Source organism: Mixophyes fleayi, unplaced genomic scaffold (genome assembly GCF_038048845.1).
Source record: "Mixophyes fleayi isolate aMixFle1 unplaced genomic scaffold, aMixFle1.hap1 Scaffold_3534, whole genome shotgun sequence".
Lineage (NCBI taxonomy): Eukaryota > Metazoa > Chordata > Amphibia > Anura > Limnodynastidae > Mixophyes > Mixophyes fleayi.
Genome location: NW_027447531.1, coordinates 2,202 through 29,684, shown reverse-complemented (window position 1 = coordinate 29,684; position 27,483 = coordinate 2,202). Strand labels below are relative to the sequence as shown.

The 27,483-nt window shown below is 48.7% G+C and overlaps 1 protein-coding gene and 1 long non-coding RNA gene across 3 annotated transcripts; one reads left to right on the top strand and one right to left on the bottom strand.

Annotated features, from left to right (window-relative positions):
• Window positions 1–6: 6 nt before the first annotated feature.
• On the top strand, window positions 7–2,287 carry LOC142131996 (uncharacterized). The gene is made up of 2 exons (XR_012686472.1): window positions 7–1,569; window positions 1,856–2,287. It is a non-coding gene; the product is annotated as an uncharacterized LOC142131996 (long non-coding RNA).
• A 1,177-nt stretch (window positions 2,288–3,464) lies between these two features.
• RPS6KL1 (ribosomal protein S6 kinase like 1) lies at window positions 3,465–27,030 on the bottom strand. 2 transcript variants are annotated; one of them, XM_075194417.1, is made up of 11 exons: window positions 26,931–27,030; window positions 19,968–20,227; window positions 14,395–14,537; window positions 13,930–14,022; window positions 13,497–13,544; window positions 12,978–13,110; window positions 11,662–11,958; window positions 11,223–11,312; window positions 11,067–11,149; window positions 10,904–10,999; window positions 3,465–3,711 (listed from the first exon to the last, which is right to left on the bottom strand). In XM_075194417.1, exons 2-11 carry the CDS (start codon window positions 20,182–20,184, stop codon window positions 3,604–3,606), a joined length of 1,308 nt encoding a protein of 435 aa, XP_075050518.1. In that variant the 5' UTR covers window positions 20,185–20,227; window positions 26,931–27,030; the 3' UTR covers window positions 3,465–3,603. The 2 variants fall into 2 exon arrangements, with proteins under 2 accessions (XP_075050518.1, XP_075050519.1); XM_075194418.1 differs by having other exon boundaries at window positions 14,395–14,519.
• Window positions 27,031–27,483: the final 453 nt, after the last annotated feature.

Here is a 27,483-nt window from a genome sequence, read left to right as displayed (position 1 = left end):
CCCTGACACCCCCACAGCACAACAGTGGTCTCTTCCATTACCACCCTACACCCCCACAGCACAACAGTGGTCTCTTCCATTACCACCCTATAACCTGACACCCCCACAGCACAACAGTGGTCTCTTCCATTACCACCCTATACACTGACACCCCCACAGCACACAGTGGTCTCTTCCATTACCACCCTATACCCTGACACCCCCACAGCACAACAGTGGTCTCTTCCCTTACCACCCTATACCCTGACACCCCCACAGCACAACAGTGGTCTCTTCCATTACCACCCTACACCCCCACAGCACAACAGTGGTCTCTTCTCTTACCACCCTATACCCTACACCCCCACAGCACAACAGTGGTCTCTTCTCTTACCACCCTATACCCTACACCCCCACAGCACAACAGTGGTCTCTTCCATTACCACCCTATACCCTGACACCCCCACAGCACAACAGTGGTCTCTTCCATTACCACCCTACACCCCCACAGCACAACAGTGGTCTCTTCCATTACCACCCTACACCCCCACAGCACAACAGTGGTCTCTTCCATTACCACCCTACACCCCCACAGCACAACAGTGGTCTCTTCCATTACCACCCTACACCCCCACAGCACAACAGTGGTCTCTTCCATTACCACCCTACACCCCCACAGCACAACAGTGGTCTCTTCCATTACCACCCTACACCCCCACAGCACAACAGTGGTCTCTTCCATTACCACCCTATACCCTGACACCCCCACAGCACAACAGTGGTCTCTTCCATTACCACCCTACACCCTGACACCCCCACAGCACAACAGTGGTCTCTTCCATTACCACCCTGACACCCCCACAGCACAACAGTGGTCTCTTCTCTTACCACCCTATACCCTACACCCCCACAGCACAACAGTGGTCTCTTCTCTTACCACCCTATACCCTACACCCCCACAGCACAACAGTGGTCTCTTCCATTACCACCCTATACCCTGACACCCCCACAGCACAACAGTGGTCTCTTCCATTACCACCCTACACCCCCACAGCACAACAGTGGTCTCTTCCATTACCACCCTACACCCCCACAGCACAACAGTGGTCTCTTCCATTACCACCCTACACCCCCACAGCACAACAGTGGTCTCTTCCATTACCACCCTACACCCCCACAGCACAACAGTGGTCTCTTCCATTACCACCCTACACCCCCACAGCACAACAGTGGTCTCTTCCATTACCACCCTATACCCTGACACCCCCACAGCACAACAGTGGTCTCTTCCATTACCACCCTACACCCTGACACCCCCACAGCACAACAGTGGTTTCTTCCATTACCACCCTGACACCCCCACAGCACAACAGTGGTCTCTTAAGCCAGTTCCACCTTCTCATGTATTGTTGTCTTTCCAAGGCCCGTAAGAATGAGCTGGCTATTGAAGACATGGATGGAGGAACCTTCACCATCAGTAATGGAGGAGTGTTTGGTTCATTGTTTGGTACACCGATTATCAACCCCCCCCAGTCAGCTATTCTGGGCATGCACGGCATATTTGACCGTCCAGTGGCTGTGTCTGGCAAGGTGTGTATTCTGGAAGAGCCGTGTGTGGGATGTGGGGTGTACGGGATGTGGACGGAGTTTACAGTGTGGTTTAATGGGTCGGGGATGAGACGGGCTGTGTGTGGATAGTTAATGATACAGACAAATAGGTAACGTATTGGTACCTTCTCGCCAGTCACTGGGGTCTGTGATTGGAGGCATCCAGGCCAATCAGAAGGATTCCTCTACATCTGTCCTTACCCAGCGTCACATTAAGTCACTCTCCGGACTGATCCGTATTCTCACTAGCTGCTATTATCTCCTGCAGGTGGAAGTGCGTCCTATGATGTACATTGCGCTGACATATGATCACCGACTAATTGACGGGAGAGAAGCTGTACTTTTCCTGCGGAAGATCAAGTCAGCTGTGGAGGATCCACGTGTCCTGCTGCTGGATCTCTGAGGGTAATCCCCGTACCAGGCTCCCACCCCCCTTATGTTGTGGCCACAGAACCCCATCCGTGTCTGTACCAAGACTGCAGTGAGGACAAATGACGTGTGGTACTATATGGAGAGGAAAGACTATTCCTCAGTACTCTCACATCCACGGGGATGGGGGTATCGTCCTTCCATCTACCTGGCTGGAGTGGGGTCTTCTCAATACTGGCACCTTACTACATAACCTATATACAGAGCTAACTACACTATTTAAAGACTGCTTTGATTTTAAATGTGTAAAAATAAATGCTGTTCAAAGAAATCAGATTGTGAGCTGAGATTCTGGTAATGAGTTACTGGAGCATTGTGTAGTCCTGGTATCGGGAGCGAATGATATAATATATAAGGCTATAATGTATGTTCATGTGTGTGATATAGACAGAGCTCCATGTATTACATTAGGGGGTATAATGTAGAGTTATTTCATACACAAGGAAATTAGATGATGATGATTATCCCTAACATACAAGTTGTTTGATAAAAAGTTGCTAGTGACATTCACAGACGTGACATTTATGTAGCCACTTCCGTGTTATCTTCAGATCCTACAAGTTCCTGAAACATTTGCATATAATCCGTGAATGTTGTTATTGGTCCTTTTCTATTGGGTCTTATAACGCAGAGTAGAATACGCATCAATGTGTCCTGCACTCTCATTGGTTGGTCACCTCACTGTACTGCACCCTGGTTCCCAAACTATCGCCTCTTCGCTCTGTTATATCCCCTTCTCTGTGCCCTTCACCAACAGTAGCCCCCCGGCTACAGGACTCGGCCTCTCTCTATATGTAGGGAGGATTGTGTCTTGTAATAAATTAATTTTGCCTGCCAAAGTTATTAATAATATTGAAAGTCACCACCCAATTCCTGAGTGGTAGGGCGATATTAATATTATCTTTCTTTGTTAATGGAGCTTTATGACCTGTTTAGATGTTTGTTATATCATTGTGTTTCCCTTGCTCCAGAAGATCGCCTCCCTACACAGCCTTTGTCTTGTGACAGATCTCCTGGATGAGGTCTATATAGTTATAAATAAATGGAATTGGAATATAATCCAAGAATTTGTCCACTTGGAAAACCACCTGAAATCTCTGCTTCTGTTCTGCTGGAATCGGCGTCATGCAAGAGACTGATACTCAGAGTATTCACTTGCTTGGATGCTCTGCTGTGTGGGCAATAAACCAATTCTACCCAAACCAGCACCATGGGCCAAAGCAGAAATGTGTCCTCAGGAGCCACTGTCTGCGGCAGCTACAATTAACCCTTTAGCTTACTGATAAGTATTACTATTCCACCACAGATGTCTCGGCCAATACATATTCATGTAGCTATAACATCATGCCCTTTGGTCTATGCATACTCTGTGAAGCAGAGATAAAGTGTAATGTTGTGTCTGAGCCTCCTGCAAAGTAGGGGCAGAAATTACAACATGAAAACGGACATAATCAGATTTTGGTTCTTTATTAATCATGTGACAGGATATGACATCACAGTGACAGGATTTTGGATGTTGCTGGTTTAGAGCCATCCTTAAATGTGGTGGTCACAGGATGACTACATGAAATAAATGGACTTGTCATCTCACCCCAGCTTCTTCCATTGGATGTCATTGAAGAACGGGTGGGATTTAATTTGTTGTGTGCCCCCCGGGCCAGAGCCAAGTCGTCGTTCTGGATCATAGCGGAGTAGCTGTAAGAAGGAAACCGCAGTTATGGTACAATATTACCATCTCTTGGCAGCCTTCCAGGGCCGGGCACCACTGCTTACCCTTTATCCCAGAGCAGTCGCCAATTCTGCTGACGTCTGTTACCCACAGAATGCAGAATACCTGTTGGCTGCATATAACTATGTACATTACAGAGCCCCTCCACCCAGTGTAAATACCCGCTTGGGGGATTGCTGTGTTATCCTATAATTGTGTTATAATAACTATATAGTTTGTGGTCTTGATGAGACATGTACCAGATATAGACACAGATCGGCTTAAACATTGAAATGTGTTAAATTCTCAACTGAAGATCACTTCATATTGTGTATGTTCTGTCCTATATGTATTGGTGAAAGTCCATAATACCAGGCATTGGGTACACACATTCAGAAGACTAGAGGAATATATTTTCAGACAAAAGTCGAGTCCTACAAGTTGCCTAGCGAGACCACGGTACAGGACATGACATGAGGTCCCTGGGCTACATCCAATGTAACTGGTCTCATGCTGTAGTAGTTATGTCATATTACCAGTAACATGGAAACATGTCAATCAATTAGTGATAAAGCCTGGATAGGACCTCTGGATACAGCTTCATTAAGGCCGGTCCAGCACAGTGAGTGTGATCTACTCCACGCTGGAGCAAATCGTTTGAGTTATGATGGGAAACCTGGGCATTGGCGAAAATCCAAGAATCCCAGTCAAAGTACCAACCTGCCATGAGCAGAAATGTCAAAATTATCAACAGATACTCTGTCGCCTGAGTGACCAGGTTTATCCTGCCGCTACCTGGCCGCTCCGGTAATTGATGTAAACACTGGTCACAGTGTTCTGGACAGCTTGAGGCCACGACTATCAGAACCTACATGAAGGTACGAGGTAGCGCTACATCCAATGCAAACCTACAGATGTCCAAGTGGAGGTAGATGGCCAGAAGATTACTGGAGGATAGCAGTGAGGTGTGGATACTTTTAGTTTATGAACAGTTGGAAGTTGGCAATCAGAATGATTCTGGTAGTAACTTAAACACATGAATTGACGGCATGAAGGACATGTGGTTGATATAAGACATTGAATGACCAGCTCCAAGATCTGGTGCTGTATGAAATTATGCTCAGTAGTCAGGATACTTGTACTTCTGTAATACTGCTGGGAACTGTCCATGGTGGTGGGTGTCATTGAAATATAATTAAATAATTATATAATAAATATAGGACTGAGTCCCCTTAAACAGGACCTAGAGGTCTCACCACATCAGTGCAATAGTGGAGCGGAGGATGGAAAACAATGTTCTAGGGAACCTTCGCCTGCAGCCATCACCCCCAGCTAGCAGGGAGTTACCCCCATTTCTCTTAAGGCACAACAGTTGGGAAAAATATAATTCAAATCAGCTGGTGGTGAAGTTGTCGGTCAGAAGCGGATTGGTGGCGGGAGGTTGTGTTCACGTTGGCTCCGGGTCAGACAGTAGGTTCTGAGACTAATGAATAGTGGTCATAAGTCACATTGAACTTAGATGGAGGCAGTATTATTTTATTGTGTGCACTTGGATTTGATACTGTGATTGGTTAATGGAGGTGAACCAAAAGTCACCTGGAGTCAGTATAAGAAACACCTTGAGAAAGATCCTAGAGGAGGTTTGAAACGCGTTGGTAAACTGTTTGTAACCCTGCTGTGTGGAGGACACTGAGATGTACTGGTTCAAAGGCCTATGTGGCTTTTCTCTATGCACCATCTGGTAGGGGCATCTACTGTTTTTTATCATTTGAATTGTTTTAAGTAGATCGAATTCTTCTCTTTTGAGTGTTTATGATCCGGCAAAGGATATAAGAGAAGATTCAAGTCCATCGGTGTGAAAATTTGTTTTTGGAAAGATGTTGATTATGCCTCTATTATCCAAGCTTGATGTAAGCATATTACCATAAGGGGGTGTTGGAACCTATGGTGATCTACCTTGTCTATAGTTACACTTATAAGGATTGGGGTGGTGCCCCCCCCCCCTTGCGAGGGGACTGCGAGGGAGCCAGGAGCAGCTGTAAGGTGAAGGGTTCTCACAAGATTTCCACAGCTAGATCCAGCCCGACGTGGATCTAGCAGCTCAGTGATCAGATAACGGGGGAACCTTCCCACTCACCAAGTCCTACAATACAAGGAGGACACGAAATCCAAGGCTACCAAAAGCCTCTTCCTGCTCCAGCAATAAAGGGAACTGTATACTCTGTAAAATCAGATTTATTACACTTTCTACCAGTTCGCAAAGGGAGAATCTGAGACTTCTACGTAAGTCTCGTATCTCACATCGAACATAAGAAAACTCATAGACTATATGACATAAGGGCCTTCCGAGGATTCCAGAGAAGAAAACACCTTTATCTGGTCTCATCCAACACCGACCACTCACAATGTGACACATACTTCATACTACAGCGCGATGCTATATCGCTTGCAAAGGCCCGTGCAGGACACCACAATACTTTTCACATATTTATACTGTTGCTTTAGTTGGGAATAACAGTTATATTTTTTAAACATTACGACAGTAGATCGTATGTTATGTTCTTGGGGATAGATAGGGTTTTATTTCAATAAAATAGTTGAGTAAATATACTTTTACTATCTATGGAAAAATGTGCACTTCCCTGATCCTTTCCTCTGATACTTAATTTAACCCACATTTTATTCTGTGACTTCCAGTGTTTCCAGAGATGAGATCTGTGAAGGCTTCTTGTTCCTATGTGCAACATTATGTTACTATTCTGCTGCTGGTAGACTCTAACACTAGGGGGCGCTATGGGGGGGTCACATTGTGACACGTCATATCACCGGGTTCCCATTGGTTCAATGGTGTGGGCGGTTACACCGACAGCAGCCTAGTCACAATCACGTTACTCTGAGTTCAAAATCCAGCATTGTCTGCAGAGGAGTCACCGTATAGAGACACCAAATGTAGAATGAGCTTCAAGGGCTAGAGAGCATTTATGAGGGCAGCCCCTAGTAGGTGTGAGACCTGCAGAGCCTTTTCTCCCCCCTCAAAGGTGCTTCATTTTTATATGGTCACAGAGGTTACTTTTATGGAGACGTCTTTTGCACCTCAGCACATTTTACACAGAAAAAAGGACACATGTAATACAGACAGTCCCTGTGTCCCCTCACTCTCGGGACACGTGTGATACAGACAGTCCCTGTGTCCCCTCTCTCTCAGGACACATGTAATACAGACAGTCCTGATGTCCCCTCACTCTCAGGACACATGTAATACAGACAGTCCCTGTGTCCCCTCACTCTCAGGACACATGTAATACAGACAGTCCCGGTGTCCCCTCACTCTCAGGACACATGTAATACAGACAGTCCCGGTGTCCCCTCACTCTCAGGACACATGTAATACAGACAGTCCCTGTGTCCCCTCACTCTCGGGACACATGTAATACAGACAGTCCCGGTGTCCCCTCACTCTCAGGACACGTGTGATACAGACAGTCCCGGTGTCCCCTCACTCTCAGGACACATGTAATACAGACAGTCCCGATGTCCCCTCACTCTCAGGACACGTGTAATACAGACAGTCCCTGTGTCCCCTCACTCTCAGGACACGTGTGATACAGACAGTCCCTGTGTCCCCTCACTCTCAGGACACGTGTGATACAGACAGTCCCGGTGTCCCCTCACTCTCAGGACACGTGTAATACAGACAGTCCCGGTGTCCCCTCACTCTCAGGACACATGTAATACAGACAGTCCTGATGTCCCCTCACTCTCAGGACACATGTAATACAGACAGTCCCTGTGTCCCCTCACTCTCGGGACACGTGTGATACAGACAGTCCCTGTGTCCCCTCACTCTCGGGACACGTGTGATACAGACAGTCCCTGTGTCCCCTCACTCTCGGGACACGTGTGATACAGACAGTCCCTGTGTCCCCTCACTCTCGGGACACATGTAATACAGACAGTCCCGGTGTCCCCTCACTCTCAGGACACGTGTAATACAGACAGTCCTGATGTCCCCTCACTCTCAGGACACATGTAATACAGACAGTCCCTGTGTCCCCTCACTCTCGGGACACATGTAATACAGACAGTCCCGGTGTCCCCTCACTCTCAGGACACGTGTAATACAGACAGTCCTGATGTCCCCTCACTCTCAGGACACATGTAATACAGACAGTCCCTGTGTCCCCTCACTCTCGGGACACGTGTGATACAGACAGTCCCTGTGTCCCCTCACTCTCGGGACACGTGTGATACAGACAGTCCCTGTGTCCCCTCACTCTCGGGACACGTGTGATACAGACAGTCCCTGTGTCCCCTCACTCTCAGGACACGTGTAATACAGACAGTCCCGGTGTCCCCTCACTCTCAGGACACATGTAATACAGACAGTCCCTGTGTCCCCTCACTCTCGGGACACGTGTGATACAGACAGTCCCGGTGTCCCCTCACTCTCAGGACACGTGTGATACAGACAGTCCCTGTGTCCCCTCACTCTCAGGACACGTGTGATACAGACAGTCCAGGTGTCCCCTCACTCTCAGGACACATGTAATACAGACAGTCCCAGTGTCCCCTCACTCTCAGGACACGTGTGATACAGACAGTCCCTGTGTCCCCTCACTCTCAGGACACATGTAATACAGACAGTCCCAGTGTCCCCTCACTCTCAGGACACGTGTAATACAGACAGTCCCGGTGTCCCCTCACTCTCAGGACACATGTAATACAGACAGTCCCGGTGTCCCCTCACTCTCGGGACACGTGTAATACAGACAGTCCCGGTGTCCCCTCACTCTCAGGACACATGTAATACAGACAGTCCCAGTGTCCCCTCACTCTCGGGACACGTGTGATACAGACAGTCCCGGTGTCCCCTCACTCTCAGGACACATGTAATACAGACAGTCCCAGTGTCCCCTCACTCTCAGGACACATGTAATACAGACAGTCCCAGTGTCCCCTCACTCTCAGGACACATGTAATACAGACAGTCCCTGTGTCCCCTCACTCTCAGGACACATGTAATACAGACAGTCCCTGTGTCCCCTCACTCTCGGGACACATGTAATACAGACAGTCCCGATGTCCCCTCACTCTCAGGACACATGTAATACAGACAGTCCCGATGTCCCCTCACTCTCAGGACATATGTAATACAGACAGTCCCGGTGTCCCCTCACTCTCAGGACACATGTAATACAGACAGTCCCGATGTCCTCTCACTCTCAGGACACATGTAATACAGACAGTCCCGGTGTCCCCTCACTCTCAGGACACGTGTAATACAGACAGTCCCGATGTCCCCTCTCTCTCAGGACACATGTAATACAGACAGTCCCTGTGTCCCCTCACTCTCAGGACACATGTAATACAGACAGTCCAGGTGTCCCCTCACTCTCAGGACACATGTAATACAGACAGTCCCAGTGTCCCCTCACTCTCAGGACACGTGTGATACAGACAGTCCCAGTGTCCCCTCACTCTCAGGACACATGTAATACAGACAGTCCCAGTGTCCCCTCACTCTCAGGACACGTGTGATACAGACAGTCCCGGTGTCCCCTCACTCTCAGGACACATGTAATACAGACAGTCCCTGTGTCCCCTCACTCTCGGGACACGTGTAATACAGACAGTCCCGGTGTCCCCTCACTCTCAGGACACATGTAATACAGACAGTCCCGGTGTCCCCTCACTCTCAGGACACATGTAATACAGACAGTCCCGGTGTCCCCTCACTCTCAGGACACGTGTGATACAGACAGTCCCTGTGTCCCCTCACTCTCAGGACACGTGTGATACAGACAGTCCCTGTGTCCCCTCACTCTCAGGACACGTGTAATACAGACAGTCCCTGTGTCCCCTCACTCTCAGGACACGTGTGATACAGACAGTCCCGGTGTCCCCTCACTCTCAGGACACATGTAATACAGACAGTCCCTGTGTCCCCTCACTCTCGGGACACGTGTAATACAGACAGTCCCGGTGTCCCCTCACTCTCGGGACACGTGTAATACAGACAGCCCCGGTGTCCCCTCACTCTCGGGACACGTGTAATACAGACAGCCCCGGTGTCCCCTCACTCTCGGGACACGTGTAATACAGACAGTCCCGGTGTCCCCTCACACTCAGGACACGTGTAATACAGACAGTCCCGGTGTCTCCTCACACTCAGGACACGTGTAATACAGACAGTCCCGGTGTCCCCTCACTCTCGGGACACGTGTAATACAGACAGTCCCGGTGTCCCCTCACTCTCGGGACACGTGTAATACAGACAGTCCCGGTGTCCCCTCACTCTCGGGACACGTGTAATACAGACAGTCCCGGTGTCCCCTCACTCTCGGGACACGTGTAATACAGACAGTCCCGGTGTCCCCTCACTCTCGGGACACGTGTAATACAGACAGTCCCGGTGTCCCCTCACTCTCAGGACACGTGTAATACAGACAGTCCCAGTGTCCCCTCACTCTCGGGACACGTGTAATGCAGACAGTCCCGGTGTCCCCTCTCTCTCGGGACACGTGTAATACAGACAGTCCCTGTGTCCCCTCACTCTCGGGACCTCCATGAAAATTTGGTTGCACAATCCCGCAAAAATACGCGCAGGCTGATTTTAGAGCTGCATTTTCCAAAAGCAGGATGTGGGCACACTCCTATGTATGCATGAGATGGACAAATCGCCATATTTGCGTATATTGATCTGCTAAGGGGGCTACACTTTGTCTGGTTTATAAAGGAATCTCCACATAAAATACATAAAATTGTTCCCTCCCCCAACAGCAAAGACTTTATATGGGAAGGACTCCAAAAACATACTAGTAGGGTAATTGGCTGTTATCAAATTGACCCTAGTCTGTCTCAGTCTGTCTGTCTGTGTGTGTTATGGAATTTAGACTGTAAGCTCCAATGGGGCAGGGACTGATGTGAATGAGTTCTCTGTACAGCGCTGCGGAATTAGTGGCGCTATATAAATAAATGATGATGATGATGATGATAGGAACACGTTACAGGATGCTAACCCGGTACAATGTATGTAATCTGCTCCATTAGCACTATATGAATAGAAATAAAAAAAACAATAGAGGGGAGGGGGTTATAAATGGTTGGGGGGATATTTACAGTATTCAGACAACAAGGGGAGAGGTGAAATCAGTTGTAAAACACGGGCCCATATCTCACCTCTGTCAGCAGAGAAACTGCGTTGGCGCTGAGGGTTTCCGGGAACGGGATCTCCATCTGAACGCTGACTCCCGAGATTAGATTCTTATAGAGAGACTACAAAGACGGACAGTCAGAGACCCCTCCGACCAACCAAACACATCACATGTGACACTGTCCTCACCTGTCCAGTCAGCATCTCATAGAGGAGAACCCCAAGGCTCCACCAATCACAGGCCTCGTTCACCACACCCACTCCCAAGACCTCTGCAAGGGAGGGTGAGAGGTTAGTGACCCAGCATAGGTATCACACAGGACCGAAGCGAGAGCTCATCCTCACCTGGGGCCACATACAAGTGCTCCACAGCCTCAGGACAACACATATGGTCGACTTCTCGCCACTGGCCAAAGTACGTCAAGCACACGTCACCTGCGGAGGCACAGAGGGGGCATCTGGGAAGGGTTGGCATTGGTTTGGGGAAGGAACCAGTGGAGCAATGTGGAAACAAACCTTAGGACTGGCAGCTGCTTCCCCCCAACAAAAGTGATATATTTAGAAAAATTGATTTTCTGCTGCTGGACAATAGACTGCAGCCAGCAGCATAAAGTGATGCAGAATATGGTCAGACAGAAATGACAGCAGATGCTGTGGATGAGGCAGATGATTTGTAATAGACTTAACAACAATATTGAAAATGTAAATGCAAATACATTAATAGAGGAGAATATTTGGGGTACTTTGGGCTCAATATGGGTGGTCAGGGCAGGTAAAATCTCACCTTTCTCCCCCATCAGCAGATTGCGTGTATTCAGGTCTCTGCACAGCACCCCTTCCTGATGAAGGGTATCCAATGCCAATATCAGCTGTGCACCCCAAAGTCTGACGTGTGACTCAGGCACCCCCTCTTCTGGAGCACCCATGTCAGGGGCATGGCTCTGCTGGCTGACAGGATTGTCTGGACTCATGGTATGGGTACCAGAGTCCCCAGAGCCAGGATAGGACATGGTGCTTTGTTGTGAGTCTATGTGTGCCTCTGGAGACTGGTATTTCCCAAGATGCTCCCAGAGTCGTCCTCCTGCATGATTGGGACAGAAACCAGTGGATGGAAAAGACAAAGATGCTCGATAATGGGAAGGACTGAGGAAATAGGGATCATGGGAATTATGGATCATGGGAACGGTTGGAATATTAGAGATCATGGGAATTAGGGATTATGGGAACGGCTGGAGAGATAGGGATTATGGGAATTAGGGATCATAGAAACAGCTGGAGAATTACAGATCATGGGAATTAGGGTCATGGGAATTAGGGTCATGGGAACGGCTGGAGAATTAGGGATCATGGGAACGGCTGAAGAATTAAGAATCATGGGAATTAGGGATTATGGGAACGGCTGCAGAATTAGGGCTCATGGGAATTAGGGATCATGGGAACGGCTGAAGAATTAAGAATCATGGGAATTAGGGATTATGGGAATGGCTGGAGAGTTAGGGATCATGAGAATTAGGAATAATGGGAACGGCTGGGGAGTTAGGGATCATGGGAATGGCTGGTGAGTTAGGGATCATGGGAATTAGGGATCATGGGAACGGCTGGAGAGTTAGGGATCATGGGAACGGCTGGAGAGTTAGGGATCATGGGAATTAGGGATCATGGGAACGGCTGGGGAGTTAGGGATCATGGGAACAGCTGGGGAGTTAGGGATGATGGGAATGGCTGGAGAGTTAGAGATCATGGGAATTAGAGATCATGGAACGGTTGGAGAATTAGAGATCATGGGAATTAGGGATCATGGGAATGGCTTTAGAATTAGGGATCATGAGAATTAAGGATCATGGGAACGGCTGGGGAGTTAGGGATCATGGGAACGGCTGGGGAGTTAGGGATCATGGGAACGGCTGGGGAGTTAGGGATCATGGGAATGGCTTTAGAATTAGGGATCATGGGAATTAAGGATCATGGGAACGGCGGGAGAGTTAGGGATCATGGGAATTAGGGATCATGGGAATTAGGGATCATGGGAACGGCTGGGGAGTTAGGGATCATGGGAATTAGGGATCATGGGAACGGCTGGAGAGTTAGGGAGTGGCTGACCTGGAATATGCTGCAACTGTAGGTACAGGGAATCTTCACTCACATAAAACCTCTGTAGTTGGACCATGTAGGGGACACATTGTGGGATAACTGTGACAGCTCCATGACCAAAACGTCCCGACTTCATGAGAGACTGGAAGGTAAGACAGGGACAAGAACGGGACACTAATAGGGGGAACATTCACCAATCTCTGCTGGAAACATTCAGGTGTTTTTATCTACAGTAGTAAAAAACTGCAGACCAGGAACATGTATCATCCATAGAATATGGTCGATCGTCATGGACATATCTGGACACATGGTGACCTAGATATAAGTCTTGGTGCTCTAATGGATGAATTAGACATTGCATGCCACCCTTATCGTCTAACCCAAGAGAAATAATGTGTAGTCATCTGAGGGTGGTCAGTTACTTCTCTAGTTGTTTTGTTTAAATGAGCATAAAGTCAGAATAAACATTATTAACAACAACCCAGCAGAATAAGAGAATGAGGAGAGATCACTATAGAGATTTGTTACCTTAAGGATAAATGTTGTCTCCGTTGATGGGTCATAGACTAACTGCACCTAAACCCACAGAAAGAAAACAATCTTCAAAAATCAGATATAAGCCACAAAATATCTCAATTCTACCCAAATTCATCATCAGTAACTCATATTAGCTTGATATATCGCTATCCAGGGAGAAGAGCTGGATCAGGGGTGTTGATGTGTGATATGGTGAGTGCTGCAGATACACGTTAAGCACTTCTTCCATGTTACAAATATCTGAATTACGTTCCTTACAAGATAGTTGATAATAATTGCTACAGACACATTTACATACATGTGTAACTAAACACACAGATCAGGGAACAGGAGTGTGTAGAAGCCTCTTTTTCCCTTCATAGTCCCATGTACAGCGGGTAACATGTGATGTAAGCATGTGCTCTGACACATAACCAACCGTTACCTTGTCAATAATCTCCAGTACACGGCAGTGCTTCAAGTTTTCCACTGCAGCACTCAGGACTCTGATTGGTCGAAATCTGAGGCTGCTATAACCCTAAAATAGCAAAAAAATGCAGAGATGACACCAAATGTCAGACAAAGGCCTCCCAATTACAGTTTTTATTAACACCCGTTATACATGAAAGTAGGTTATGACTGGTGCATGCTCCATTTACTCCGCCATTCCCATAACTGCTGCTTACACCGCATGAATGTGGCTTCACTGGAGTTTTCTAAAAGGCAGATGAGTAACTACTACTGGCCAAGATGTCTGCACATCTTGGAGTGAGGTGGGAGTGGGCCAATCAGGGTGGTCCTAGCGCCCGGGATACACTCACTGAGTCATATGGAGAATGTGCTGACAGTCTACATGGGCGCTCATTATATTCCTGTATCCACTGAGTGACTGATGGTGACCGGTGCTCACCTCTGCTGCACCGCACACATATCCCACCGGCCTCTGCAAGTGACAGTTGAAGATTTCTTCAGCACGTTTTAAGTATTGTGAGATCTTTCGTTTCACGGCATCACGTCTTTCCCTGCTCGGGTCAACTAGAACAGGACAACAAACTAGAGAATGAGAAAGTGGGGGCAAGAAACATGGATGTGAGGATGGAAAAGAGCTGGGTGTAAGGAGGACACAGGAGAAGAGCTGGGTGTAAGGAGGACACAGAGGACATAGGAGAAGAGCGGGGTGTAAGGAGGAGCACAAAGGACACAGGAGAAGAGCGGGGTGTAAGGAGGAGCACAAAGGACACAGGAGAAGAGCGGGGTGTAAGGAGGAGCACAAAGGACACAGGAGAAGAGCGGGGTGTAAGGAGGACACAGAGGACACAGGAGAAGAGCGGGGTGTAAGGAGGACACAGAGGACACAGGAGAAGAGCGGGGTGTAAGGAGGACACAGGAGAAGAGCGGGGTGTAAGGAGGACACAGGAGAAGAGCGGGGTGTAAGGAGGACACAGGAGAAGAGCGGGGAGTAAGGAGGACACAGAGGACACAGGAGAAGAGCGGGGTGTAAGGAGGACACAGGAGAAGAGCGGGGTGTAAGGAGGACACAGGAGAAGAGCGGGGAGTAAGGAGGACACAGAGGACACAGGAGAAGAGCGGGGTGTAAGGAGGACACAGAGGACACAGGAGAAGAGCGGGGTGTAAGGAGGACACAGAGGACACAGGAGAAGAGCGGGGTGTAAGGAGGACACAGAGGACATAGGAGAAGAGCGGGGTGTAAGGAGGAGAACAGAGGACACAGGAGAAGAGCTGGGTGTAAGGAGGACATAGGAGAAGAGCGGGGTGTAAGGAGGAGCACAAAGGACACAGGAGAAGAGCGGGGTGTAAGGAAGAGCACAAAGGACACAGGAGAAGAGCGGGGTGTAAGGAGGACACAGAGGACACAGGAGAAGAGCGGGGTGTAAGGAGGACACAGGAGAAGAGCGGGGAGTAAGGAGGACACAGAGGACACAGGAGAAGAGCGGGGTGTAAGGAGGACACAGAGGACACAGGAGAAGAGCGGGGTGTAAGGAGGACACAGAGGACATAGGAGAAGAGCGGGGTGTAAGGAGGAGCACAGAGGACACAGGAGAAGAGTGGGGAGTAAGGAGGACACAGAGGACACAGGAGAAGAGCGGGGAGTAAGGAGGACACAGGAGAAGAGCGGGGTGTAAGGAGGACACAGGAGAAGAGTGGGGTGTAAGGAGGACACAGGAGAAGAGCGGGGTGTAAGGAGGACACAGAGGACATAGGAGAAGAGCGGGGTGTAAGGAGGAGCACAGAGGACACAGGAGAAGAGCGGGGAGTATGGAAGAGCACAGAGGACACAGGAGAAGAGCGGGGAGTAAGGAGGACACAGAGGACACAGGAGAAGAGCGGGGAGTAAGGAAGACACAGAGGACACAGGAGAAGAGCGGGGAGTAAGGAAGACACAGAGGACACAGGAGAAGAGCGGGGTGTAAGAAGGACACAGAGGACACAGGAGAAGAGTGGGGTGTAAGGAGGACACAGAGGACATAGGAGAAGAGCGGGGTGTAAGGAGGAGCACAGAGGACACAGGAGAAGAGCGGGGAGTAAGGAGGAGCACAGAGGACACAGGAGAAGAGCGGGGAGTAAGGAGGACACAGAGGACACAGGAGAAGAGCGGGGAGTAAGGAAGACACAGAGGACACAGGAGAAGAGCGGGGTGTAAGGAGGACACAGGACATAGGAGAAGAGCGGGGAGTAAGGAGGACACAGAGGACACAGGAGAAGAGCGGGGTGTAAGGAGGACACAGAGGACACAGGAGAAGAGCGGGGTGTAAGGAGGAGCACAGAGGACACAGGAGAAGAGCGGGGAGTAAGGAGGACACAGAGGACACAGGAGAAGAGCGGGGAGTAAGGAAGACACAGAGGACACAGGAGAAGAGCGGGGAGTAAGAAAGACACAGAGGACACAGGAGAAGAGCGGGGAGTAAGGAGGACACAGAGGACACAGGACAAGAGTGGGGTGTAAGGAGGACACAGGAGAAGAGCGGGGTGTAAGAAGGACACAGAGGACATAGGAGAAGAGCGGGGTGTAAGGAGGAGCACAGAGGACACAGGAGAAGAGCGGGGTGTAAGGAGGAGCACAGAGGACACAGGAGAAGAGCGGGGAGTAAGGAGGACACAGAGGACACAGGAGAAGAGCGGGGAGTAAGGAAGACACAGAGGACACAGGAGAAGAGCGGGGAGTAAGAAAGACACAGAGGACACAGGAGAAGAGCGGGGAGTAAGGAGGACACAGAGGACACAGGACAAGAGTGGGGTGTAAGGAGGACACAGGAGAAGAGCGGGGTGTAAGAAGGACACAGAGGACATAGGAGAAGAGCGGGGTGTAAGGAGGAGCACAGAGGACACAGGAGAAGAGCGGGGAGTAAGGAAGACACAGAGGACACAGGAGAAGAGCGGGGTGTAAGGAGGACACAGAGGACACAGGAGAAGAGCGGGGAGTAAGGAGGACACAGAGGACACAGGAGAAGAGCGGGGAGTAAGGAGGACACAGAGGACATAGGAGAAGAGCGGGGTGTAAGGAGGAGGACAGAGGACACAGGAGAAGAGTGGGGAGTAAGGAGGACACAGAGGACACAGGAGAAGAGCGGGGAGTAAGAAAGACAGAGGACACAGGAGAAGAGCGGGGAGTAAGAAAGACACAGAGGACACAGGAGTAGAGCGGGGAGTAAGGAGGACACAGAGGACACAGGAGAAGAGCGTGGAGTAAGAAAGACACAGAGGACACAGGAGAAGAGCGGGGAGTAAGGAAGACACAGAGGACACAGGAGAAGAGCGGGGTGTAAGGAGGACACAGAGGACACAGGAGTAGAGCGGGGAGTAAGGAGGACACAGAGGACACAGGAGAAGAGCGGGGAGTAAGGAGGACACAGGACACAGGAGAAGAGCGGGGAGTAAGGAGGACACAGAGGACACAGGAAAAGAGCGGGGAGTAAGGAGGACACAGAGGACACAGGAGAAGAGCGGAGTGTAAGGAGGACACAGAGGACACAGGAGTAGAGCGGGGAGTAAGGAGGACACAGAGGACACAGGAGAAGAGCGGGGAGTAAGGAGGACACAGAGGACACAGGAGAAGAGCGGGGTGTAAGAAGGACACAGAGGACACAGGAGAAGAGTGGGGTGTAAGGAGGACACAGAGGACATAGGAGAAGAGCGGGGTGTAAGGAGGAGCACAGAGGACACAGGAGAAGAGCGGGGAGTAAGGAGGAGCACAGAGGACACAGGAGAAGAGCGGGGAGTAAGGAGGACACAGAGGACACAGGAGAAGAGCGGGGAGTAAGGAAGACACAGAGGACACAGGAGAAGAGCGGGGTGTAAGGAGGACACAGGACATAGGAGAAGAGCGGGGAGTAAGGAGGACACAGAGGACACAGGAGAAGAGCGGGGTGTAAGGAGGACACAGAGGACACAGGAGAAGAGCGGGGTGTAAGGAGGAGCACAGAGGACACAGGAGAAGAGCGGGGAGTAAGGAGGACACAGAGGACACAGGAGAAGAGCGGGGAGTAAGGAAGACACAGAGGACACAGGAGAAGAGCGGGGAGTAAGAAAGACACAGAGGACACAGGAGAAGAGCGGGGAGTAAGGAGGACACAGAGGACACAGGACAAGAGTGGGGTGTAAGGAGGACACAGGAGAAGAGCGGGGTGTAAGAAGGACACAGAGGACATAGGAGAAGAGCGGGGTGTAAGGAGGAGCACAGAGGACACAGGAGAAGAGCGGGGTGTAAGGAGGAGCACAGAGGACACAGGAGAAGAGCGGGGAGTAAGGAGGACACAGAGGACACAGGAGAAGAGCGGGGAGTAAGGAAGACACAGAGGACACAGGAGAAGAGCGGGGAGTAAGAAAGACACAGAGGACACAGGAGAAGAGCGGGGAGTAAGGAGGACACAGAGGACACAGGACAAGAGTGGGGTGTAAGGAGGACACAGGAGAAGAGCGGGGTGTAAGAAGGACACAGAGGACATAGGAGAAGAGCGGGGTGTAAGGAGGAGCACAGAGGACACAGGAGAAGAGCGGGGAGTAAGGAAGACACAGAGGACACAGGAGAAGAGCGGGGTGTAAGGAGGACACAGAGGACACAGGAGAAGAGCGGGGAGTAAGGAGGACACAGAGGACACAGGAGAAGAGCGGGGTGTAAGGAGGAGGACAGAGGACACAGGAGAAGAGTGGGGTGTAAGGAGGACACAGGAGAAGAGCGGGGTGTAAGGAGGACACAGAGGACACAGGAGAAGAGCGGGGAGTAAGAAAGACACAGAGGACACAGGAGAAGAGCGGGGAGTAAGGAGGACACAGAGGACACAGGACAAGAGTGGGGTGTAAGGAGGACACAGGAGAAGAGCGGGGTGTAAGAAGGACACAGAGGACATAGGAGAAGAGCGGGGTGTAAGGAGGAGCACAGAGGACACAGGAGAAGAGCGGGGAGTAAGGAAGACACAGAGGACACAGGAGAAGAGCGGGGTGTAAGGAGGACACAGAGGACACAGGAGAAGAGCGGGGAGTAAGGAGGACACAGAGGACACAGGAGAAGAGCGGGGTGTAAGGAGGAGGACAGAGGACACAGGAGAAGAGTGGGGAGTAAGGAGGACACAGAGGACACAGGAGAAGAGCGGGGAGTAAGAAAGACAGAGGACACAGGAGAAGAGCGGGGAGTAAGAAAGACACAGAGGACACAGGAGTAGAGCGGGGAGTAAGGAGGACACAGAGGACACAGGAGAAGAGCGTGGAGTAAGAAAGACACAGAGGACACAGGAGAAGAGCGGGGAGTAAGGAAGACACAGAGGACACAGGAGAAGAGCGGGGTGTAAGGAGGACACAGAGGACACAGGAGTAGAGCGGGGAGTAAGGAGGACACAGAGGACACAGGAGAAGAGCGGGGAGTAAGGAGGACACAGGACACAGGAGAAGAGCGGGGAGTAAGGAGGACACAGAGGACACAGGAAAAGAGCGGGGAGTAAGGAGGACACAGAGGACACAGGAGAAGAGCGGAGTGTAAGGAGGACACAGAGGACACAGGAGTAGAGCGGGGAGTAAGGAGGACACAGAGGACACAGGAGAAGAGCGGGGAGTAAGGAGGACACAGAGGACACAGGAAAAGAACGGGGAGTAAGGAAGACACAGAGGACACAGGAGAAGAGCGGGGAGTAAGGAAGACACAGAGGACACAGGAGTAGAGCGGGGAGTAAGGAGGACACAGAGGACACAGGAGAAGAGCGGGGAGTAAGGAGGAGCACAGAGGACACAGGAGAAGAGTGGGGTGTAAGGAGGACACAGAGGACACAGGAGTAGAGCGGGGAGTAAGGAGGACACAGAGGACACAGGAGTAGAGCGGGGAGTAAGGAGGACACAGAGGACACAGGAGAAGAGCGGGGTGTAAGGAGGACACAGGAGAAGATCACAGAGGCTAGGTCATAGGCTAGGTTGGAAGTTCTGATTGAACACTGCAGCTATACAACATGACATGATTAGAGAGAAGTGCGATCTGACCTGTCACCCCACTCAGCAGCAGTTCCACCCCATGCTTATAGTGACTGAAAGCCGCCTCATATTCCTCGTTGGCATCTCGCTCCTGGGCCACATGCAGCTGTTTGGCCGCATCCACCAGATAATCACGTTTGGAGTTGATCTTGGAACTTGGGGTCTGCTCAATAACTCCTGTTAGTCCAACTCGATATTGGCAAAACAGATCCCTCTCACTGCTCATCGCCCTCCTGGAATGTGACCAATGGGAGGAGAGCACAAGAGTCCTGGAAGTGGAAGAGAGGAGAAGCTCAGGATGAACGTACAGAGGAAAGCGATACAGATATAAAGGGTACGGCTCTGTGTGTTATACACAGCTGCGGGTGAGGCTCTGTGTGTTATACACAGCTGCGGGTGAGGCTCTGTGTGTTATACACAGCTGCGGGTGAGGCTCTGTGTGTTATACACAGCTGCGGGTGAGGCTCTGTGTGTTATACACAGCTGCGGGTGAGGCTCTGTGTGTTATACACAGCTGCGGGTGAGGCTCAACAGTCTGACTTTTAGTTTGGAGATGGTAACCTGATGAGAATTTTAGCTTGATTCCAAGGTGTTTGCAAAAAGATTTCCGAAACTTAGAAATAAACTGAACCTTTTGATCAGAAAAGATTTCCAGGGGGCAACTGTGGAAGCGGAAAATATTCCTGATGAAAAGAAGGGCAGGCCCGGCTGAAAATAGTCACTTCTTAAGAGGGACGAAGAGAGCCCATTTGGAGAAACGGTCAACCACTACCCAAATGTTGTTAAACCCATGACTATTGGGAAGATCAATAATAAAATCCATGCAAATGCTGGACCATGAAGACTCTGGAACAGGAAGTGGGAGGAGAAGACCGACCGCAGATTGCCTAGGAGTATTGTGGCGAGCACATACATCACAAGCCACCACATATTTATGGACATCTGAACCTAGGGAAGGCCTCAAATAGTTGTGAGAGAGGAGAGTAATGGTCTTCTTGACCCCAGCGTGGCCAGCAAATTTAGAGTCGTGTGCCCATGTTAAGAGCTTGGGACTGAGATGAACATCCACGAAAGAGCATCCAACTGGAGGTGTCTTGGTGGAAGACTTGGTCAAGGCCAGAACTTTGAGGCATAGCATCAGGGGAGCAGAAATCAGAAAGATCAAAAGACCTAGAAAGGGCATCAGCCCTGGAATTCTTGGAACCGGCACGAAAGGTCAGAATTAGTTGGAAACTGGGGGGAAAAAAAATGACCAGCAGGCCTGCCGAGAATTAAGGCACTGGACTGACTGTAGATAAGTAAGATTCTTATTATCCGTAAATACCACCACGGGATGAAGGGCTCCCTCAAGCAGATACCGCCATTCCTCCAAAGCTGCCTTGATAGCCAGGAGTTCCTTGTCTCCAATGCCGTAGTTAGACTCAGAGGGTGAGAATTTTTTGGAAAAGAATCCACAGGGGGCGAAGGAGCCCACAGAGGTTTTTTGTGAAAGAACTGCCCCTATACCAACAGAGGAAACATCCACCTCAAGAAGAAATGGCTGAAGCTGATCAGGATGCCTTAGGATGGGAGTAGCAGCAAAAGCCTTCTTCAAAATTTTAAAAGCCGAAATTGCTTCCTGAGATCAGTTCTTGTCCTGTCCACCTTTATGGGTGAGAGAGATAATGGGAGCAATTAAGGAAGAACACTTTTTAATGAACTGTCGGTAGTATTTACAGAACCAGATGAATCGTTGTGTGGCTTTAAGCTCAAAAGGTTGAGGTGAATCGAGAATTCTACTTTTTTTGGATCCATCTGTAGACCATTACCAGAGACCAATAACCTGAGGAAGGGTACCTGAGTGTGTTCAATTTTTTTCGAGCTTGCAAAACAGGTGAATCTCTCGGAAGTGGGACAGAACTATCTTGACGTGTTCTCGGTGCGAGGAAAGATCTCGAGAAAAGATAGTCAAGGTAGACGACTATGGATTGGTACAGCAGATCTCTAAAAATCTCATTAATGAAATCCTTGAAGACCGCCGGGGCATTACAGAGCACAAAGGGCATAACAAGATATTCATAGTGCCCATCTCTGGTGTTAAAGGCGGTCTTCCACTTGTTGCCTTGACGAATCCGAATCAGGTTATAGGCTCCCCTGAGGTCCGATTTGGTAAAGACCTGAGCTCCACGGATGTGGTCAAAGAGCTCTGATATGAGGGGAATCAGAAAATGATTCTTTATAGTTATGTCATTCAACTTATGGTAGTCAATGCAAGGTCTGAGAGTCCCATCTTTCTTTTTAACAAAAAAGAATCCTGCTCCCTCTGGAGAAGATGATCTGCGGATAAAGATTCTCTGAGATATAGTTAGCCATGGCTTGAGTCTCTGGCAAAGAGAGAGAAAACACTCTGCCCCTAGGAATGCTCTTACCAGGAATAAGGTCGATGGGGCAAACCCAGGGTCGGTGGGGTGGTAAAGTCTCAGCAGCAGCTTTGTTAAAAACATCCAGGAAATCCGTATAAACTTCAGGAAGAACTGGCTGAGGGGATGAGGCAAACAAGTGGTCGAGGATTTCGGAGGAAATACCGATGACAGACATTGATACTTGCAGGTAGCACCCCAGGAGATAACTTGAGCACGGAGCCAATCGAATTGCGGTGAATGAGGCTTGAGCCAGGGTAGGCCTAGAATCACTGGATTGACAGACCGAGGAAGAATTAGGAAACGTATCCATTCGGAGTGGAGAGCTACTACCGACAGCTGTAATGGACTGAATGCGACTCATGGAACCGTTGGTGACGCGGTTATCATCTATCGCAGTTAGTGCCAAAGGCTGTGGGAAAGATTGAGTGGAGAGATGGAGCTTGGAGACCAGCTCTGAGTATATGAAGCTTCCAGCGGATCTAGAGTCCACAAAGGCAGATAGGTGACAAAAGAACTAAGGCATAAGAAACTCAGAATCCTCCACGTAGAAAGGGGTAAGAAATCTGGATCCTATAACATACCCCCTAATACCGCCTAGGATGGGGAGTTTCCCGGTCTCTTGGAACAAGTGGAAAGGACGTGACCAGGTTCCCCACAATAGAGACAGAGACGGTTCTTGATGCGTCTGTCACATTCTTCCTGAGAAAGGCGAGAGAGGCCTAATTGCATAGGTTCTTCCAGAGCTGAAACTGTGGAGCCAAACGAGGAAAACAGCGACAAGACCGGTCTCGTTGCTGAGCTCACTCCCTGTGGCGGATATCCACCTTGATACTGTCAGGGGCCATCCTTGTGTTTCCACTACCACACAGGGATGGGCGCCAGCCTCCGGTGATGCGCTCGCTTCTGGTTGCTTGGCAACCAGACGCATAACTTCTGGCAGATTGACGGGCAATTCTGCTCATGCGCGACCCATTGCTCGCAACGGGACGCTATCCCTGGCTCTGGTGGCGCTGATGTACGTCACTGCCGCCGGTAATTGCTTCCTCCCACTCCTCTATATATTCTTGGCTCTGGCATCATGCAGGTGCCAGAGTATTGGGTCCCCTTAATCCAGCGCTACCTGTGTTTGCCATTCTGACTGTTCTGACAGCCGATAAGGATCCTTGGCGAAGGGTAACCATGAGGCGCCGGAAGAGACCCGCCCGGGTTCGTCAAAAACCTTCCGGGAATTCTATAAGAAGATGGTAGAATTCTGGAGCATGGAATCATCCTTTTCCCAGAGAAGAGTGGCCCAAGCCAAGGCTTGACCGGAGAGGAGGGAAATGATATATGCTACTTTGGTGCGTTCAGAAGCAAAATTCTCAGGAGCCAGTTCAAATTGTATGGCGCATTGATTAAGAAACCCCCGGCATCTTTTGGGGACACCATCAAATTTTTCTGGTGCGAGAATATGTAACCCACAGGAGGTAGAAGTACTGTCGGTGGATAATGTAACCGCTGAAACTGCTTGGCTTGCTGGTAGAGACCCCTGGATGGTGTCCAGACGAGACACGACCCCCTGAGACATTGTAGAATCTGAGCTTGAATAGTCTCTTGTTGGTCCACCCTCTGGGCTAAATGGAGCAAAAGATCTGGAGTGGAGGGTGCCTCCTGTCCACTCATTTTGGCCAGAATATAGTGTTACAACTGCGAGGAGGACACTAGCGGATATTGACACTGCTGAGCAGGGAGGCGCGGAGTCTAATTCCCCCCCAATATTCACCAGGGACCCCAGCAAAGGAGTTTGGGCCTTACTGCTAGGGGATGCGCAGGTCGTGGTTCTCCAAGACAGCCACCAGCGTAGTGACAGCAGAAGACAGGGGAGATCAAGCAATCCGGGTCAGAACCAGCCAGAGAGGTACACAGGGATAATTCAAAAAATAGTCAACAACAAGCCAGACATCAATAACTGGAACAAGCAGCAAGGTAACAGAAACGAGATCTAAGGGAAGGTCAGGGAGAAGTCGAGTCCATAACAAGGTAATTGCAAGATACAGGAACAAGTGCTGGAGCTGGTGTGAACCAAATACTCTGGTACCCTAGTGGTGCCAGAGGCTTCCTTAAATGCAGCAAGGTGTCCCCTGATTGGTGGGCCGAATTCGGGGTCAGGTACACTGAACGGCGAAAGGCGAGTAGCAGAGCGTCCCTTTGCTAGTCTATCGCGACGGCCGGGGTACGACAGGCGGCCATCTCCTGCAGACGTAGGCAGTGCGGAGACGGCGCCTGACGTGTTGGTCACTTAGCGATGAAAAGGTCTAATTAACATGAGATTACCTGTCTCCAGATAGTCACAAAACCCAAACATGACAAACTGTCTCAGAAGTCCATACATTTCCATACAAAACACATACCACTATAAGTCCATTTCCAATGATACACAGAGGTACATTGTGCACCAAATTACAATAAATATCTTCAATAAGTTATTTCTACGTGATCCATTATTATTGTTTATCTCCACAGTATAGAGAGTAAGTAATCATGTCCCTATGGAGCTCACTGTAAGAATTATATCTCACACACACTGCCCCCCATCTGCCACTATTATATATATATATATATATATATACACACACTGCCCCCCATCTGCCACTATTATATATATATATATATACACACACACACTGCCCCCCATCTGCCACTATGTATATATATATACACACACTGCCCCCCATCTGCCACTATTATATATATATATACACACACTGCCCCCCATCTGCCACTATTATATATATATATATATATATATACACACACTGCCCCCCATCTGCCACTATGTATATATATATACACACACTGCCCCCCATCTGCCACTATTATATATATATACACACACTGCCCCCCATCTGCCACTATTATATATATATATACACACACACTGCCCCCCATCTGCCACTATTATATATATATATATATATATATACACACACTGCCCCCCATCTGCCACTATGTATATATATATATACACACACTGCCCCCCATCTGCCACTATTATATATATATACACACACTGCCCCCCATCTGCCACTATGTATATATATATATACACACACTGCCCCCCATCTGCCACTATTATATATATACACACACACTGCCCCCCATCTGCCACTATTATATATATATATATATATATACACACACTGCCCCCCATCTGCCACTATTATATATATATATACACACACTGCCCCCCATCTGCCACTATTATATATATATACACACACTGCCCCCTATCTGCCACTATTATATATATATACACACACACTGCCCCCCATCTGCCACTATTATATATATATACACACACTGCCCCCTATCTGCCACTATTATATATATATACACACACACTGCCCCCCATCTGCCACTATTATATATATATATACACACACACTGCCCCCCATCTGCCACTATTATATATATATATATATATACACACACTGCCCCCCATCTGCCACTATGTATATATATATATACACACACTGCCCCCCATCTGCCACTATTATATATATATACACACACTGCCCCCCATCTGCCACTATTATATATATATATATATATATATATATATATATATATATATATACACACACACTGCCCCCCATCTGCCACTATGTATATGTATATATATATATATATATATATATATATATATATATATATATATATATATACACACACTGCCCCCCATCTGCCACTATGTATATATATACACACACACTGCCCCCCATCTGCCACTATTATATATATACACACACACTGCCCCCCATCTGCCACTATGTATATATATATACACACACTGCCCCCCATCTGCCACTATGTATATATATACACACACACTGCCCCCCATCTGCCACTATTATATATATATATATATACACACACACTGCCCCCCATCTGCCACTATTATATATATACACACACACTGCCCCCCATCTGCCACTATTATATATATATATATATATACACACACACTGCCCCCCATCTGCCACTATTATATATATATACACACACTGCCCCCCATCTGCCACTATTATATATATATACACACACTGCCACCCATCTGCCACTATTATATATATATATATATATATATATATATATATATATATATATATATATATATATATATACACACACACACTGCCACCCATATGCCACTATTATATATATATATATACACACACTGCCCCCCCATCTGCCACTATTCTATATATATATATATATACACACACTGCCCCCCATCTGCCACTATTATATATATATATATACACACACTGCCCCCCGTCTGCCACTATTATATATATATATACACACACTGCCCCCCATCTGCCACTATTATATATATATATACACACACACTGCCCCCCATCTGCCACTATTATATATATATATATATATATACACAATCCAAGATGCAGTGTGCTCTTTAAGCACTAAGACCATATTTATACATAATTAAAGGCAGATATATGTTACAGTCTATAACAGAAGTAGAAGACACACATTATATACACACCCATCAGTCCTCCCCTCTTACCTTCAGGAGGTAATGCAGCAGCTGCCCCACCCTGTGCTCTGCCCTCTGTAGCTGCCCCTCTATACTCCTCTGTCCCTGTTACTCAGACAGATGATGTCAGAGAGCAGCTGTAACAGCCAATCACCATGCTGCTGCGTCTTAAAGAGACAGCGCTGCCTGCAGTCACCTCCCTGTGTCATTTCTGTCCTCGTCATCATGTGATGTACACACACAATGTATCACACACACAATGTATCACACACACACACAGACACAATGTATCACACACACAATGTATCACACACACAATGTATCATACACACACACACACACACACACACACACACACAATGTATCACACACAAAATGTATCACACACAGACACAATGTATCACACACACAATGTATCACACACACACACAGACACAATGTATCACACACACAATGTATCACACACACACACACACAGACACAATGTATCACACACACAATGTATCACACACACAATGTATCACACACACAATGTATCACACACACACACACACACACAGACACAATGTATCACACACACAAT

What these genes read in the sequence shown, in the direction of transcription:
- RPS6KL1 (XM_075194417.1), bottom strand. Translation starts at nt 20,184, where the DNA reads ATGAGCAGTGAGAGGGATCTGTTTTGCCAATATCGAGTTGGACTAACA. An exon ending in TACTGGAGATTATTGACAAG is followed by an intron (nt 13,545 to 13,929) that starts GTAACGGTTGGT and finishes CTGTGGGTTTAG; the next exon opens with GTGCAGTTAGTCTATGACCC. An exon ending in AGACAACATTTATCCTTAAG is followed by an intron (nt 13,111 to 13,496) that starts GTAACAAATCTC and finishes CTTACCTTCCAG; the next exon opens with TCTCTCATGAAGTCGGGACG.